The sequence below is a fragment of the Mus pahari genome, chromosome 22, assembly GCF_900095145.1.
Source record: "Mus pahari chromosome 22, PAHARI_EIJ_v1.1, whole genome shotgun sequence".
Lineage (NCBI taxonomy): Eukaryota > Metazoa > Chordata > Mammalia > Rodentia > Muridae > Mus > Mus pahari.
In genome coordinates this window covers 13,921,279-13,938,707 of record NC_034611.1, presented here as the reverse complement: position 1 = coordinate 13,938,707, position 17,429 = coordinate 13,921,279, and the positions used below count along the sequence as shown (strand labels likewise).

At 37.5% G+C, this 17,429-nt stretch overlaps 1 protein-coding gene across 1 annotated transcript in view; it reads left to right on the top strand.

Annotated features, from left to right (window-relative positions):
- The window catches only part of LOC110338937 (short-chain dehydrogenase/reductase family 16C member 6), a 24,295-nt gene extending 7,193 nt beyond the window's left edge, over positions 1–17,102 (top strand). Inside the window, exons 3-7 of the mRNA XM_021222413.1 lie at positions 2,208–2,339; positions 8,940–9,039; positions 9,454–9,598; positions 14,367–14,492; positions 16,149–17,102. Coding sequence (XP_021078072.1) covers positions 2,208–2,339; positions 8,940–9,039; positions 9,454–9,598; positions 14,367–14,492; positions 16,149–16,275 — 630 coding nt within the window. The 3' untranslated portion in view covers positions 16,276–17,102. The remainder of the gene's footprint in view (positions 1–2,207; positions 2,340–8,939; positions 9,040–9,453; positions 9,599–14,366; positions 14,493–16,148) is intronic.
- Positions 17,103–17,429: the final 327 nt, after the last annotated feature.

The following is a 17,429-nucleotide window of genomic DNA, read 5'->3' as shown; positions in this document are numbered from 1 at the left end:
TTTTTTTTTTTTAACCAAGAGAACAGATTTATTATGGCTTATGTTTTCAGGCCATGATAACCTGGACCACTGAAGCCAATCAGGAGAAGCAGCAGTTACTTCACCACAGGGCACAGGGCATGGCAACGTGCCTGCTTACCACAAGGCCAGGAGTGGAAGAGAGAAATGCTATATCCCACAGTCCCCACTGAAAACTCTTTCAACGACTAAAACTTCCTGCTAGATCCCACATCCCAAAACTACCAAAAACACGAAACTGAATACCAGGCCTTGGGGGAACTTTCCAGGTCTGAAATATACCATGCAAGAAGGAAGATGTACAAAGTCTTAGAAACGTATTTTATAGTCTTTGAAATAGATGTTACATGAGTATATGAATTTTTTTTAAAATTCATCCAACTAAACACTTCAATAGTACATATTTGTAATACCATATAAGGCTAAAACCACAGTAAGAGCTTTTGCTCTTTTGTGTATTTTTTTTCTAGAGGTAAATATAAGTATATTATTTCCTCTTCCCTTTCCTTGCTTCTTTTCAAATTCATGCTCTCTTTCTCTTTCAATGTTTTATAAACACACACACTATATATATATATATGCCAAAACAACCAACTAGAGGCCAGATTCCTAGGGAAGGCTAGTTCTCCCTCTGTCAGCAGTCCTTAGTTGTTTCTGTTAAGAATTGGGGCCCCAGGAGATAACCCCTTCTCTGTTAGTATGCCTATTGGTGTTGTCCTTGTTCAGGTCTTACATAGGCTTTCATATTGCTGAACTATTTCATGAGTGAAGCTTCCCTATCATTTCTAGGAGATACAATCTCACATCAAATTGTCTGGTCCTCTGGCTCTTAGGATTTTTCTGTTCCCTCTTCCTCAATGTTCCCTGGGCCATGGGTGTAAGAGGTATATTGTAAAATATCAATTGGGCTGGGCACCCCACAATCAGAAGTTCTCTGTATTTTGACTAGTTATAGTTTCTGTAATGGTCTCCATCTGTTGCAAAAAGAAGTTTCTTTGATGAGGGAAGGGAACTACACTTACCTGTGAATATAAGGATAAATGTTTAGAATGCCATTAGATATTACACTGGCTTAGTAAAGTAGAGGTAGTGGGTTATTCTCTAAGATCCATGACCTCAACAGCTCCTGTAATTGGCTAGGTTTCCAGTACCCAGAATGATCGTCTTCCTGTTAAGCGGGCCGTACATACAATTAGAAAGTTTTTGGTTAAGATGTGAGTGGCATTATTGCACCCTTAGGGATATTTTGCCCTGATGGTCATTGTTGCGGCCTATAGGCATCACAACAGGTGAGAACTCCCTTTTGGTGCCCTCTCCCTTGGCAGCCTTCAAAGTGCCTTCCAGTACTCTGTACGCTGGTCCTCAGGGAGGTGACATTTCGGGGGGGGGGGTTGTCCAGGGTGCATTTGTCTTCAGGAAGAGTATAAAAGAGATATTAAGAAGAAAATGGTCAAAATTGGTGATGACTTAATTTGGTTGCAGTGATGAAAGATCAATACCAAAAGAGTGGGATGGAGGAAGAAAAAATATAACACAATGGATGTTTGGGAAAGCCATACAAATCAGATTATTTTTTATTTATGTAATATTATAAATAGCACATATAAGTGTATATAAACTTATATAGTTTAAATGAAGTTACTTGGGCTGACAATGCTCCCAGAAAGATAGAGTCTCTGACCAGAACCCTGGTACCAGACCTGAGAAACCTCCTTTTAGGTTGTTCATCAGAGGAATCCAAGAGACTCTCAAAACCATATATAAGCTGCTGCCATGTCCTTGGTTGTCCTCAAGAAGAAACTGTGTACTTTAAGCAAATTTTCTAAATTGAAATGTTTGTTTCAAAAAGTATCTCAGTATAACTTTTAAATTGATTAACTTCTTCATGAAGAGACAAAAACAAATTAAATACTTTTAAGGAAATAATAGACAAGTATGGTTGAACAGTGGAGGTGTGTTCATATCACTAAGTGATTTCATAGTAGTGGGAACATCATAGTCCCCTTACATAAGCAAATGTAGCTAAGTGACAGTAGGCAATTTAATCTTAGCATTACCTTTATCTGCCACTGACACGCTGTGCACTCCACAACTACACTTAAGTAAGACAAAGGGAAATGAGACTTGGAAAATAAATGTCAAAAATTCAGCATTTTAATCAATGCCATGTTTCTCTCCTTTCTGGGTAGGTTAGAGAAGAAGTCGGTGATGTCACAATTCTTATTAATAATGCAGGTGTTGTGACAGGAAAGTCATTCCTCAATACTCCGGATCACTTGGTGGAAAAATCATTTCTTGTCAATGCCATCTCTCACTTCTGGGTAAGTCTCTCTCGTGTTTATTAGTGAGCATCAGAACTCTCTGCATTTCCAGAAACAACTGATCAGTTATTTGCCAAGAAATATACCATTCGTCTGCTTTCTGTCGGTAGCTCATTCGAGTCTCACCCCCACCAGGCTCTGCTATATGTGGCCTAGATTAGTTTTTCCTGCTCTTGCCCTACCCCAAAGTCTCAGTAACATCTCTAACTGCCTTTGACAATGAAAATGTTCTCTTCTTCCTACGATGCAAATTACTCGAAACATGATTGGTGGGAATGAAGAGCTAAATTCTTATTTTTAATGTTCTCTAATAATAATTATAATGTATAACAATTAGTGTACATTTAATTAGCCACCAATGCCTAGAGACTAAGGCTTTGGACAGTGCCACTCTACAGAGTAGGTACAAGACTGAAGGATCTGAGACTACAAAAATTCTTTCCATTGGGAGGGACTACACTTGTGCTAGAAAATAATCACCAGTAAATGGTCGTTAGTGCAGGGTGCAGAAAATCCAGGTGACTGCAGCCAGGGTCATAGGTGATAGGGAAATTGTCAAAGAGTAGCAGAACATCAATGTTTTGTCTCTGAAAGACCCGGGGATGGATTTGTTTCCCGTCTCCTAATTCCTACTTACTGCAACTCAAAATTCTCACAATCTTCATCATCTTCACACCGTTGTCTTCATCCTTGGTCACCAGGAAGTGGTGTGAAATCACACTGGAGCCCAGAAATTTATTTCAGTCAATACTAATAGAACAATTAACAACACAACGCTTGTGTACTTGAGATCGCCTATAAACATTCCTACAAGCTCTTACTTTCCTTCCCTGCTCTTTAGCTTTTTTCCTGGATGACAGTAAATGCCATTCATGTTGGTAGGTGGGCCTAAGATCCACACACTATGAATCATATCATACACATAGAAATTACCTTAATTTTCGCCTTTATAAAAACACTGTCCTGCCTGCCAAGCAAGCCTTGCCCAAGTACATGTCCCTCCATCTTTGACACCAGCTGTTCAAGCCACCTCTTTCATTTCCTGACAGTTTATCATGGCTTTCCATCTTCAACCCTGATGCCTTCTAGCTGATCTTCATATGGAAGTATGGTGATATTTCCATTGTATTGATCAAACAATCTCAATTGATGTAAGAATCAAATAGTCCTCATTCAGAGGGTCCCAAGTACATCGCATAGAGAGTGCAGTGGGGTTACATAGCATAGCTTGTAAACCCTACCATGACATGGAGATAGCCTCTCTTATCTATCTCCAAACTCTCCTTCCCTACTTCTTTCTCATGTTCAATTTCTTGCAGAAATCCTCACTAAGCCCTACTATGTCAAACCTTCCTCAGAGATGCTTGGCATGAGCCGTATTCTCTGACAAAATTCTTCCTCCTGACTCTCATCCTTCTGGTTTACTGTTGTCATTGAGCCTGTATCTTACATCATGTCTAAGTACAGTTGTTATCTTAATAGTTTACACAATTAACAGTAAAAGGATTCAATAAATGCACATAAGCCCTTGTGGTATATGTCAATAAATTTAGGCATTATTCTGAGCAATAAAACCAGGGCATCTACTTCCATCCAAAAACTACAGAAAGAATTTTCACATCTAAAATTTGAGAGATTCGAAATTCATATATGGCTTCCTTGCACTAGAGTCACCTGCTCCAAAGCTTGATGGCCAAACTCATCATAGATATTTCCAAACGCTGTGCCTATAGCACTTCTAGTGAGAGAATTCTTTTCTCCAGAATGTTAAGCTTGCTAATCTGTGAAAAACTGCCATTCCTTATTATGCACAAATATTTTTCCCTCGATTCTAATAATACCACACAAAGAATTTGACTCTAGCTTGCATGTACTTATAACTTCCTAAATAAAGGAGTATAGTATTATAAATAAACTGAGATTTCAAACTCATCCAAAAAATGTCCTTAAATAAAATTAGTATATGCAATATTTTTTTAAAGAAATAAGTCAAGAATAAAGGTAAAGTGCTTTTTCTTACACCTATCAATATACTCATCAGAAAACAAAACAATATTTACATTAAATATCCCTCACTAGCCCTTCACAGCCTTTCCTTCATACCTACAGATTCAATCAATCCCTAACTGAAAATATTTGGAAAATGATGTTGCATCTGGAGAGAACATGTATTAAACACTTTCTTGCTATTATTCCTTTAACAATATATATATATATATATATATATATATATATATATATATATATATATATATATATACTGACATTGAATTATATGTTATAAGTAACAGGCATGACTTTAAATTTGCAAAAAAAAAAGTTCATAGATTATATACAAATACTGTATCATGCTAGATAAGGGGCCTCTATAACCTTGAATTTTTGTATCTATTGGAGTCTGGAAGCTAACATTTCTCCAAGACCTATTCAGAGTATACTTCTCCATAGCAACTAGTTTTGAGTTAACTGCTGTACCGTATAACTATAAGATACCACTTTTTCTTTCCTTTTATTGATATTTTCTTTATTTATATTTCAAATGTTATGCCCTTTCCCGGTTTCCCCTCCAAAAACCCCCTATCCCATCCCCTCTCCCCTTGCTTCTATGAAGGTACCATTTTTAATCTTTCAATATAATCTTAACAAATACTTAATCTTATCAGTCTCTTAGAAGATAACGTACATACAACATTGAACTCATCATCTCAATGAATAGTTCATTTTAAAAGGTCAAACTGTGTTTGATGATTCAATACTTATTTACTCTTTCTGTGGGTATGATACCCCCCAGGGAAGACTGCTCAGACATGGCTTTAAACCAGTAGAAAGTCTTTACTAGTCAGCCAGCAACTCTACTGGGTGTTCAGGATACCACAGTAGCATCAGGCCTTTCTCAGGGTGAGCTTTTAAGCACAAAACTCATTATTTTGGGTCGACATACTTTAGTTAATAAGAGCGGCTAAGTAGACACATAACTACAGAAGCAAAAGAGCAAGGTTCATAATTCAGAGACTTACCCAAAACATGGACTTTGGTGGACTAGGCCTTTGTTCTCATTTTGAGAGATGGTGCTATCTACTTGCTAAGTTTTATTGTCTGAGTGATATCTCCATGAAGGAGTCAGTGCTAAGGTCTGAGGACCTACTAAGTTCCAGGGCCCTATTACACTATGAATTTTTACTTCTTTAAAAATATTACAGATAAAATTCTCATACAGTTACCCAACTAATTCAACTCCCAAAACTTCAAGTCATTAAACTTGACACTATCTATGCATCAGCACAATCTCTGGTGATGCTAAAAGGTTGTCAAAGAGGTAAACTTAAAATGTGTAAAGGATAATCCACATATGTAAGTCGAAAAGAAATTCAACACTACCAACTTTGGTTTTGGTAGTAAAAAGATCACTTTTGATTTGAATGAATAGATATTCCGTGAAAATAGAAATAATTTTTCAAACCTGTAAAAGAGTGTGGAAACCCTCAGGAAGATCATTCAATAGGTTTTTCACATAGAAAACAAACACTTGAATAACTGCAATAAAATCAAGTAAAGTTAATGATTCTTTACATCACAACTTACATATAAAAAAAAATCGAGAAAAGGAGGCACAGCTTTTTATAGAACAACTGTAATTTGTTTACACAGTTATTTTAATATAGATAATAATAACCTATGCCTAATGTAATCTCTTATTAATTGCTGTTATTAAAAATACTTCGTGGGCTTAGGAAATGGCTCAGTGGGTAAAAGTGCTTCCCAATATGAAAACCAGAGTTCTGATCTCCAGAATCCACATAGATGCCCAGCAAGCTTGGCAGCCAGACTGTAATCCCGGCACACAAGAAGCAGAGTCAGGAGACAATGGCAAACTGCCTAGTTGGATAAGTCAGATTGGTGAGCTCTGAATTCAGGCTAAAGACGCTCCCTCAACAGTATAAGGCAGAGAGCAAACTCAAGAGACAACTAACATCAACCTGTAACTCTACATATACACAACACACACACAATACCCCACACATATACACAAGCACACAAAAAAATTTCACAAAATTAAAGAGCATTCTTGACAAATGATTGCTAAATGAATACTTCTCTTTTATTCCTTTTTTTTTCCTTTAATAATACCCATGGGAAAAGTGTAAATCATGTATTTCTATCATTGATTCATCTTCAAAACATCCTTTAAGAAGTCCCTATCAATACAGTATGGGTAAAGTCCCAAACAGGCTTTCCCCGTCTTTAAATTATATGCTATTCTAAGTGACATGGTTAACTCTTAGACATACCATCCCGGTCCAGTGAGTCATTTCCTTGTCAATGTATCTGCAATACATGGCCCCTGCCCATTAATCGCTTGGTCACTCTCTCAAAATCAACTGTTTCGGTGCCACTCAGCTGGTGCTCAGAGAACTCTTATTTCACTTAAAAATGGCCTCAAAGTACAAGATCAATGTTTTTGTCAATTTTTATATGCCAAAGTATTTCCTTTAGTAAGGAAAAATCATATGCTAAAGTTGCTAATATTCATAATACACTAAGATATTTTGAACAGAGATGTCACATTAATATAACTTTGTCACAGTATATTATTATACTTGTTTTAGCTTATTCATCACTGAATAAGCTATTATTCATCACTTGTTTATCTACTTGCTTAGTTTATAAATTAAATTTTATCATAAGCATGTATATATGCATGGGAAAATGCATCCCACACATATGATTTAATATTCATGAAGGCTTCAGCATTAACAAGGGTCTTAAAATCCATCCTCTCTGGATAAGGGATGAGGGCTCCTGTAAGTACTGATACAATTTTATCTTCAGCTGAAAATATAGAAAATTAACAGAAAATCCAACCCCAGCACAAAATAAAAGTCTGAAAACAGACCTCCGTGCGTGGCTTGCAGATGCCTCTGGACATTCAGTCCCAGCAATGGTTGGCTGTTGGGCAGACTGTTACAGACATCAACGTTCTCTCATTCATGCCTGGGAGCTTTCTCTGCCTCAATGCCGATGATTCCATAACAAAGTGGAACTGACCCACACCAACGTTTTTATTCACTTCCCTTTCTTAAAACTTGCATAAGCTCTCAGATACAGAACTGATATCATGGTGGAACCTCTACCTAGGTTTCTAGACCCTGAATTTCACAAACTCTAATGGTTGGCAACATAGAAAATACCTACAGGACTCAATTAGAACCTAAGGGCTTTTGAGCTGAAAGACAATAACCAGATCCTGACACTACTAGCCAGTTTACAGTCATGACAAGATTTCTATCATTTAAAGAGAAAAATGCCATGGCTACAAGGAACAGATCCTTTAATTGACACTGTACATGAGCATGAAATGACAAAAGAACACAATTGTCATCAACACAGCAGAAATGTGTTTAGTACAAATTAGTATAGAAGCCACAGAACAAGGTTGACAAAACAAAATGAAGCTGAGACACTGTTGTAGGTCTAGTGGCCTCTCCCTGTTAGATTTGTACAATCTCTCAAAAACTCGACTGTGAAAATATGACACTGTCAAAAGCACATACTTCCTAGGGACAGTGATGGACGATAGGACAGATCAGATCAGGCCAGTCTTTAGAACATACTAAACTCATGTTCTGAGCCAGTAGAATGACAGAGCTAACAAAATAGTGACGTAAGAAACTTGGACTTAGATCGTAATGAGGAAAGGAACACATAAATGATATCTCTGACCTTTTACCTGGTTTTGACCCTCAGGTGATCAGTAAAAAGAAACACAGCATATTGTTTTTAGACATTATGCTTCGCACAGCAATAGAAAGCAAAGGGGGCAGACATGGACACACACACACACACACACACACACACACACAAATAAATAAATTTAAAGATCTTTTTAAAGAAAACATCCTGGTATGCTACGAGGTGCGCCATTATCTCTGCCCTGTTTCTACAGTTTTTCCGAACTGCCTATGAACAAGGTTTAGAGAAAGAGAGCTTATTACTGGGTTTCTGTAAATACTGTGAAACGTCCCTGAGAGAGTATGTGAGGAGCAGGAGTGAGAGAAGGAGCAGGGCATTTGTGGCATGGGGACGTATGGTATCACTTACAGATAAATGAATGGAGTTTATCAAAGCATACCAAAAATGTTAGTCAGGGTAGACAAGTTCAAAGCACCTTCTCACGCAACACAGAGTTTGCACTAAATCCATCTTCCTCTAGCAATCTTCCATTTCTGCTAATTCCTGAAAGTGAAGGAAAATTGTACTGAGAGTACAGTCTGGAATGTAAGTGTGATTGATTTTAATGCGCGTTGTCAAAGTTATATAAAGAACTCGGAGCACTTTTAAAAGTTTCTACAATTATATCAAGCCAATGAAAAAAGTTCTGGTTAAATTTCAAAGGTCAAAGAAAGTAGACACTGTTTCGTATATCTGAGAAAATAAACTCAAAGTGGCCTGTATACTTCCTACTTTTGTGCTACCTTAGAATTTAACACACCATGAGTATTAAATAGAAATTCACTAAGTGAATTAATACACTCAACAAATGCTTACAGAATAAGGAAAGTAACTCATTAATTAATGACAAAACATGTTTATATCTCCTAGACTTGTAAGGCCTTCCTTCCTGCCATGGTTAAAGCTAACCATGGTCACCTGGTCTGTATTTCAAGCATAGCAGGACTCGTTGGTATTAATGGATTGTCAGGTATCTATTTTTATTTGCTACACTTTCTTTTATCCCCCAGTAAGAGGGCCCTTCCAGAATACAGAGAGGCTCTTCCTGCTGCACAGGGAAATCCTACAACATTCCACCCAGGAGTCACCCACCCCCACCCCCCATCTCTTTTCACAATTGCACTGGAAAATGTACCCTCCTTTTCAAAAAAAAAAAAAAAAGCACATAAAATAATGTGTGTACGTGTGTGTGCCTGTTGATTCATTGATATTCTTGCATTAAGAGAAATTGAAACGATTCCCGTGTTTTTATTTGGCCCCACTGGGAGGAGATACTCTGCCCACAAGGATAAGCCAGGAGAAAAGAAAAGGAAATTGTTTTTTTAATAAATAATTATGAGAATTTTCCAAGCTATATCACTAGTAACTCTTCACTTTATTTCAGATTATTCTTCAAGCAAATTCGCAGCTTTTGGCTTTGCCGAGTCTCTCTTCCTTGAATTAACTATGATAATGAAAACTAAAATTAAAAGTACCATCGTTTGCCCCTATTTCATCAAAACTGGAATGTTTGAAGGCTGTACAACCAAGTAAGTGAGCTCTTCCTCTACTCTTATAATAATCATAATGCTAAGATAGAAGAGAAGTTGACAATAAGAATATGTTAAAATGTGGTTTAGTTGAGAAAATAATTTGCTTCCTATATAAAATATAAAAGTATAAATATCCCCTAATATGAAACATTTTGTGACATTTGTTAATATATATAGGAAATGTTGCAAAGTGATTTTATATAAAGATAAAATTTACCTTTATTTATATAAAGATAAAAAATTATCTCGAATGATTTGAATCACTAGAGTGCCAATGAAAGACTTTTGCACAGGGAGCAGTGGACTATGGTGACCTCGATGTAAGGACTATGTAGATCCTTATCATTGTTAGGGAAACGAACTGAAGTAATTTATATCACATGAGTCAGCAATGTTTGGAGAAAGACAGGGAGTCAGCAGAAAGACCCTGAGAATTTGAGTTCATTGAAGCTATAAAACTAAGTTTAATGTTTTTAACAAAAAAAAAAAAAAAAAATCCAAACAGATAAAAAAGCATTGTTTGAATGTACAGGGAAAGATTCTATTGCATGGCTGAAAGTCATAAGGACAGCATTTAAAATTTCTAGAGACTGATCAAAGAACATGCTGAAGTTGAGAAGACTGTTCAAAGAACTCTTTGAAAGTCCCAGGGCTGGTGAGATGGCTCAGTGGGTAAGAGCACCCGATTGCTCTTCCGAAGGTCCGGAGTTCAAATCCCAGCAACCACATGGTGGCTCATAACCATCCATAACAAGATCTGACGCCCTCTTCTGGAGTGTCTGAGGATAGCTACAGTGTACTTACATATAATAAATAAATAAATCTTTAAAAAAAAAAAAAAAAGAAAGAAAGAAAGAAAGTCCCAGTCCTGAAAGGCCACGACATTCCAGTTTTCATACTACACTAGTCTCTATGTGGTAGCCACTTCAGTTCAGGGCATGGGAACTAAGTGAGGATTCTCCCCTTTCCTCAGCTCCCAGTACAGAAGAGCTGTTCTCCACATGCTGGCAGTGGGGAGTCCTTATCAAACCTGCTTTCAGCAGCTCTGCCTAGAGATGGAAGTACCCTGAACAAGAAGCTTCATTCAGATAGGGCTTGTTCCTGAGTGAGGCAGCTCTCCTGAGTGAGGCAGCTCTGAAGAGGCCTTCGGCAAGGAGAACAGCTGTAGTGACAGTTTGGGAATATTAGTTTCTTTGAAAAACACAGAAATATTGTAAGAATAGGTTTTCATTTTAACCCCAGATGTGGGATATGGAGATGCTTCAGGCTGTCCACAGCAGCTGACTATGATTTGCCTCATGCTCTAGCATGGGCATGATTTTGCTAGTTACAGATAGTTTCTTCCGCTGTGTGACATTTGGAATTCTGTGAACTTCCAAGGGTATATAAATGCCAGGGCCTTGAGAGGTGAGAGGCTGTTGGTGGGTTGTTGGTTGATCGTTAGTTGATCGTTGATTGACTGTTGATTGATCATTAGTTGATCATTGATTGACTGTTGGTTGGCTGCTGTTGATTACATGGAAAGAAGAAGCAAGAAGGAATTAGATATCCTGTTGGCAAAGATCAAACTTGCCCCCAAGGAACTCAATGCCCCTAATGAGCAGAAAGTAGTCTAACAATTATGTCACCCCCTTTCTCCTGTATCATTTTTTTTCTTTCCTAGCTTGTGTTGGGTTAAAATGGAAGAAAGGGGGAATAAAATGGAATAAAATACTAATTATTTCCTTATAGTATATGTGGAAGAAGAACCCACATAGCAGCAAAATGCAGCTATAGGAACCTCCTGTTTCTAGAGTAGTAGCTTGTTGTTAGAGAGCTCTAGGATCCTCAGCAGTCAAACATTAGGCCCCAAGGCTTCAAGTCTCCTAAAAGAGATGAACATTAGGTAGACTTGCCAGAGGTCTGGCATCAGTAGATCTTGTCTTCACAGACTATGGGTTATTGGAAATCCATAGAGGATGGTGGCAGCAGCTGCCACCTCTAGTTCCTTCCACCCTCCTCTAACTTCCATACCCTGAATGGTAAGATAAATTGAACAGAAACAGTCCATGGAAACCAATCGATTACTAGCAAAATTCAGGTTCCAGAATCACTTCATTGGGAGCTTGGTATGCTACCACTGTGATCTGCGGATGACTTTTTTAAAGGCACCAGAAATTTATTGGAAGGAAGGACATTCCTGCCCAGTCCTTCCCATTATTCCCTGTGTGGATCATGTGGGAGCAACTGGGAGAAAACATCAGAAATTTTGAGAATTGGGACAGAATTGAAAATAGCAAGTAAATTGTTCTGAAGTGTTCCAAAAAGCGGGTTTGTTGTTAAGCTTTCCACAGCCTTCTACAAAGGCATGAAAGCCAGCAAGTGCAATAACTATGATGTATTAGACTGAGCTGGCTGTTTTCTCAAGATAGTTTAAACACATGGGAGTTTCTACCCTCTGGAAGAGGAGTCAAATTTGGTTGTGCAACAAGGGAATCTCTGGGAACTGTCATTCCAATTATCAGATAGGAAAACACTAAAATACTAATTATTTCCTTGTAGTATATAAAATGAGTAGTTTTCAGGGGAGAAGCTCTGGGTTTTCATCAATGTTTACCCAGGATCCCTCAACCACTGCATGTCAGTCTTCCATTACATTTGAAGATGTATTTTAAAGATACTTGCAAAAAAAAAAAAAATGGACTGGTTCCTGGACAGAATAGTCACAGTGTTATTAGAGAACTGCCTTAGTCAGGGTTTCTATTCCTGCACAAACATCATGACCAAGAAACAAGTTGGGGAGGAAAGGGTTTATTTGGCTTACATTTCCATACTGCTGTTAATCACCAAAGGATGCAGGACTGGAACTCAAGCAGGTCAGAAAGCAGGAGCTGATGCAGAGGCCATGGAGGGATGTTCTTTACTGGCTTGCCTCCCCTGGCTTGCTCAGCTTGCTTTCTTATAGAATCCAAAACTACCAGCCCCGGGATGGTCCCATCCACAAGGGGCCTTTCCCCCTTGATCACTAATTGAGAAAATACCTTACAGCTGGATCTCATGTAGGCATTTCCTCAACTAAAGCTCCTGTTCTGTGATAACTCCAGCTGTGTCAAGTTGACACAAAATTAGCCAGTACAAGAACCAATAAATGGATTTTATTTAACAAAATGAAGATGGGCAACATAGCTGTCCATTTGATTCCAAATGTTGGTTTTGACATATTGCCACTATGATGTTTTCATATCTACAAAACTTACTGATTATTCAAGTAAATTTTAGTCATGCTCATAAACTTCATTAGAAATTTTCTAAAACCTCAGAGAGCTCCAAGAAAGATGAAAACTTGGTATTCCATGGCATCATCAAAATATTGAAAGATAAAAATTAATAATCCTACAAGCAGCAAGAAGAAAAATGTCTCATCATGAACTACTCATCTCAGGTGTGATTAACAGCTGAACTTTCAACAGAAAAAAAAGAAGGCCAAGAAGACTTCAGATGACACACTCAAGAAATCAACCAAGAATCTTCCCCAGCAAAACCATGTTGCAAAAATGGAGGTCACAGGGCTGGAGAGATGACTCAGTGGTTAAGAGCAATGGCTGCTCTTCCAGAGGTTCTGAGTTCAATTCCCAAAAACCACATGATGTCTCATAACCATCTGTAATGGGATCAGATGACTTCTTCTTGTCATGCAGGCATACATGCAAATAGAACACTAGTATACCTAAGTAAATCTTAATAATAATAAAATCTTTAAAAAACAAAAACAAAATGGAAGGCCACTATAAACAGTTCATTCTGTTGCTCCAACCTACAAGAAACAGAAAGTTCTTCAGGATGAAACAAGTGACACCAGAAAATAATAAGAATTCACATAAGAAAAACCATCAAGATTATATAAAATTAGATAACTGTGCTGTAAATTTCTTTTCGTTTCTTGAACTAATTATGACTCCAATGTACACAATGTGTACATTGGAAAATGACAGCAGATAGAAAGAACCAGTATGGAAGGACTCTGTAATATGTACCAGTTGTCCTTTGTCCCTTCATCCTCCTTAAAATACAGAATTTATAGCCAGGCAGTGGTGGCGCACGCCTTTAATCCCAGCGCTTGGGAGGCAGAGGCAGGTGGATTTCTGAGTTTGAGGCCAGCCTGGTCTACAAAGTGAGTTCCAGGACAGCCAGAGCTACACAGAGAAACTCTGTCTCGAAAAACCTATATATATAACTTGTAAAGTAATAAGCATAGTGTGTAATATATATAATTATATAATATAATAGTTATATAATAATATTATGGCATAGAGGAAGAAAAAGTAATACACCTGTGTAGAAACAAAGTTTCTAAATCATACACAAATTAAGATGGTATATATCTAAAGTGGATTCTGCTAGATTAAAATATATACTATAACTTACATATAACCTTTAAAAAGCTAGTTATCAAATAGCTTTAGAAATAAAATTTTAAGATACTGAAGGATGTCCTTGAGATCAAAAGACCAATCACATAGATCTAATAGACTTTGACCATAACTCTGCTCAATGATAAAAGAGTGCACACTCATATTGAGCATGGCTCAAACACTGCTCAAAAGAAATCATCTTCTTGATCATAAAGTTTAAATAAAATAAAATTTAAAATAATAAAGTCATATAAAGTATACTCTCTAGCTAAAATTGAATGAAATTATAAATCAAAAGAAACTCAACAACACTCAATGCTGGACACCACAGGAAAGTCCAGCCTACTGACAGAACCTCTGTGTTGTCATTCCAGGTATCCACTTCTCTTACCTCTCCTGGAGCAGGAGTACGTGGCTCAAAAAATTTTCAATGCTATTTTAGAGGAACAAGTTTACCTCATCATACCCAAGTTTGCATATGTTGCATTATTTCTCAAACAGTAAGTTGGTGGCCTTTGGGTTGATTGAGAACAAATTGTCTGATCATTGCTAGTTTTTTATCTAGAAGGTAACTTCACTGTCATTTAAAATGATGACAAAGAATTTTAATACTGCACAAGGAAGATTTATTGGGCATTAGTGAACCATGTCTTTGTTACTGCTGGTATTAATTATATATTGAGCCATTATGTGGGCCTTTCAAGAGACATCTGTCCCTACACAGAACCAAAGAGCACACAGATTCTAGGGGAGGCTTTGAAGAAGTTTTGAAGTTGTTCCCTGTGGTTTTGTTGTGTTAGAGTTGTTATTGTTGCTTGTGTGTGTGTCTTCATTCACTTACTTGGGATTATTGGGATACTACCGTGTTGCATATTTCATGCTCCCAATACTCTTGCCTCTTCTTTCTGATTACTATATGCAAAACCACATCCAGCTTTTTTTATGGTTGTTCCTATGTCTTTATTTTTAATCAGTTTAATTTGTATAATGCATATTACACTTTTACAATAATGGACAAAAATAGTGGATGTTTCTGGGGAAACATGAAGGTATTTGGTAATTTCTTCATTTCACTTAGTAAAAGAGTTCCTGCAACTTTTTGAAGGCCAATACAATGTCTTCTGCAGTATTTGTGGGTAGATTCTCACAGGCCCACATCCAGTATGTAGGTATTGTCTTCTGTGTGTTGCCTACAGCCCTGATGGCTGTACAGGAAGCTTGCCAGAGTCTAAACAGGTCATCCATATGTTTCCTGCATGCCTACACATGATCCAAAGGTCATCTAGAGAAGTGCTTTTATTATGACTTGTCATATGTCACATGTGGAGTTTTCCTCTCATGACATCATGTTGATGCTCTGAAAGCCCTAGACCCTGTACCATGAGGATAGTGTTACTGGGAGATACAGTACATTCTTTAATGTTTCTACCTACTAGTTACATTACCTATTCTTCCTTGCTACCCTAATTTCCTAGGAAAGCCAACGTCCTCTTTGTTTGACTCATCACACTTCTCTCTGCCTTTGAGCACTTAACACACTAGACACCTCTCAGTTTGTGTGCTCTCTGAGGCCACAACTTCTAAACTCTTTCCTGGTCTAATGCTTACACCCAGGAAAGGACCTGAGAAAGAATAAGCATGCAAAAAGATTTGCTCACTTGAATTGGGTAGAACTAGTCTGATCCAAGCAGAAGTGATCTGAAACCCAGCATTATTATTGATCTAAACAATAGCACTTAGTCTCAGATGCACATTAGAACCATCCTCACACTTAAAACTACTTTGTCATGCACAACCTTAATTGGTATGCTTTTATTCTCATTCTTGCTATTGTTGTCTAGTAAATAAATATATACTGAGTAAACAGGAGCCATCTGATCTCTCCAAAGCTCCAGTGAAGACAGCAAGTGGAGAAAGTGGGATTTTTTCAAAGCTTTGGTAATGATTATAGGGTAAGGAAGAGCCAAAAGGACACATTATCATCCATAATGCTGATGGTCCTAACTTCAATATGGTGGAATCCTTCCATTCAGCCCTCCCATGGACTGATAGATGCACAACATGCATCTTGATCTTCACTTAGTTCTTGCAAAGCAGTCCCTTTTGGTGACTTTAAGAGTTGTAAAGGATTATAACATTTCTCTGCTTTTCTCTAGAATAATATCTCCGAAAATGATGATTGCCCTGGGGGAGTACCTTGGCGTGGACACGTGTATGACTTCGTTCACAGGGAGAGTCAAAGCAGAGGAGCTGCAGATGGAAACAGAAAGGAAAGAGCAATAGCTCAGGCCGTGACCATGATAATCATATGTAGAGATGAGACAGTACACTGTTGGGAATCCCTGTAGTGGTTGCAGCATGCCAGCGTACCTGGGGCCATCCAGGCGTTGGGAAATATGAGGTTTGTCTTCTCAGGAGACAGTTTGCACATGGCTCTTTATCTTTATCTCTTCTCTCTCCTTGTTTTGTTCTCTCTCTCTCTCAAAAAGGTTCTCAATACACTGTCTAGACTGGCCTTTCATAATCCTCCTGCCTCAGTCTTTGAGGGCTATATCTGTAGGCATTTATCATGTTTCTCAGGCACACTAATGTTGTTCTAAACATTTATATTATCTTTCCAGACTCCCAAATAATTCTTCAGCTTGGTAAATAAAATATGTTACAATCTTTTCAGTGAACTCTAAAAAGACTATAGGATCCTATAATAGATCCAGTGATCTATAGAATCATATAGATCCTATAGTTATAAAACATTAATGCAAATTGACCCAAATCTCATTTTAAAATAAATATAAGACATTTCCAAAAAAGAAGTAATTATAAGTAATGAGCTTGTAAATCGGTGCTTTGGACTGATAATTCTTAGTTAAAAATGTTTACTTCACAAAATGAAGGCTAATTTGTGGTGCCTAATAACTCCAACTAGGTTTAGATGATTATATGAAGACTGTTAGTGCAACTAAAACTGAACATGCTTATTGGATTTCCAGTTTTGTTTGGATCCCAATGTATTGAACAATTCTTCACTCTTTTACTTCATAAGGAAAAAAAGCAATTTAGACTTTCTATACTCTGCTGGCTTGTAAATAAAACTTATTTTTGTAATAACATCAGGAATATTGCTTTAATTAATATATCTCAATTCAAGGTATTCTTCAAACACTTGTAACATGGGAACATGCACTTCATGTCTGGCCATTTCACAAGCAGTCCTAACATTGGCACTTCTGGGGACCTCTAGGCTCAAGGTAGTTCAGTAACTGCAATGACCATGTACTGAGCCCACTAACCTCGCATACATCAAAGGACTAGTGATAGTGAGAGAAGAAATCTACGTTTCTACTGCATTACCAAATGCCTTCTGTTAGTGCCAGAGCTTATTATTACGGCCTATTCTGCTACTGGGGACATGATCCTTACACATTCATTCAACTAAA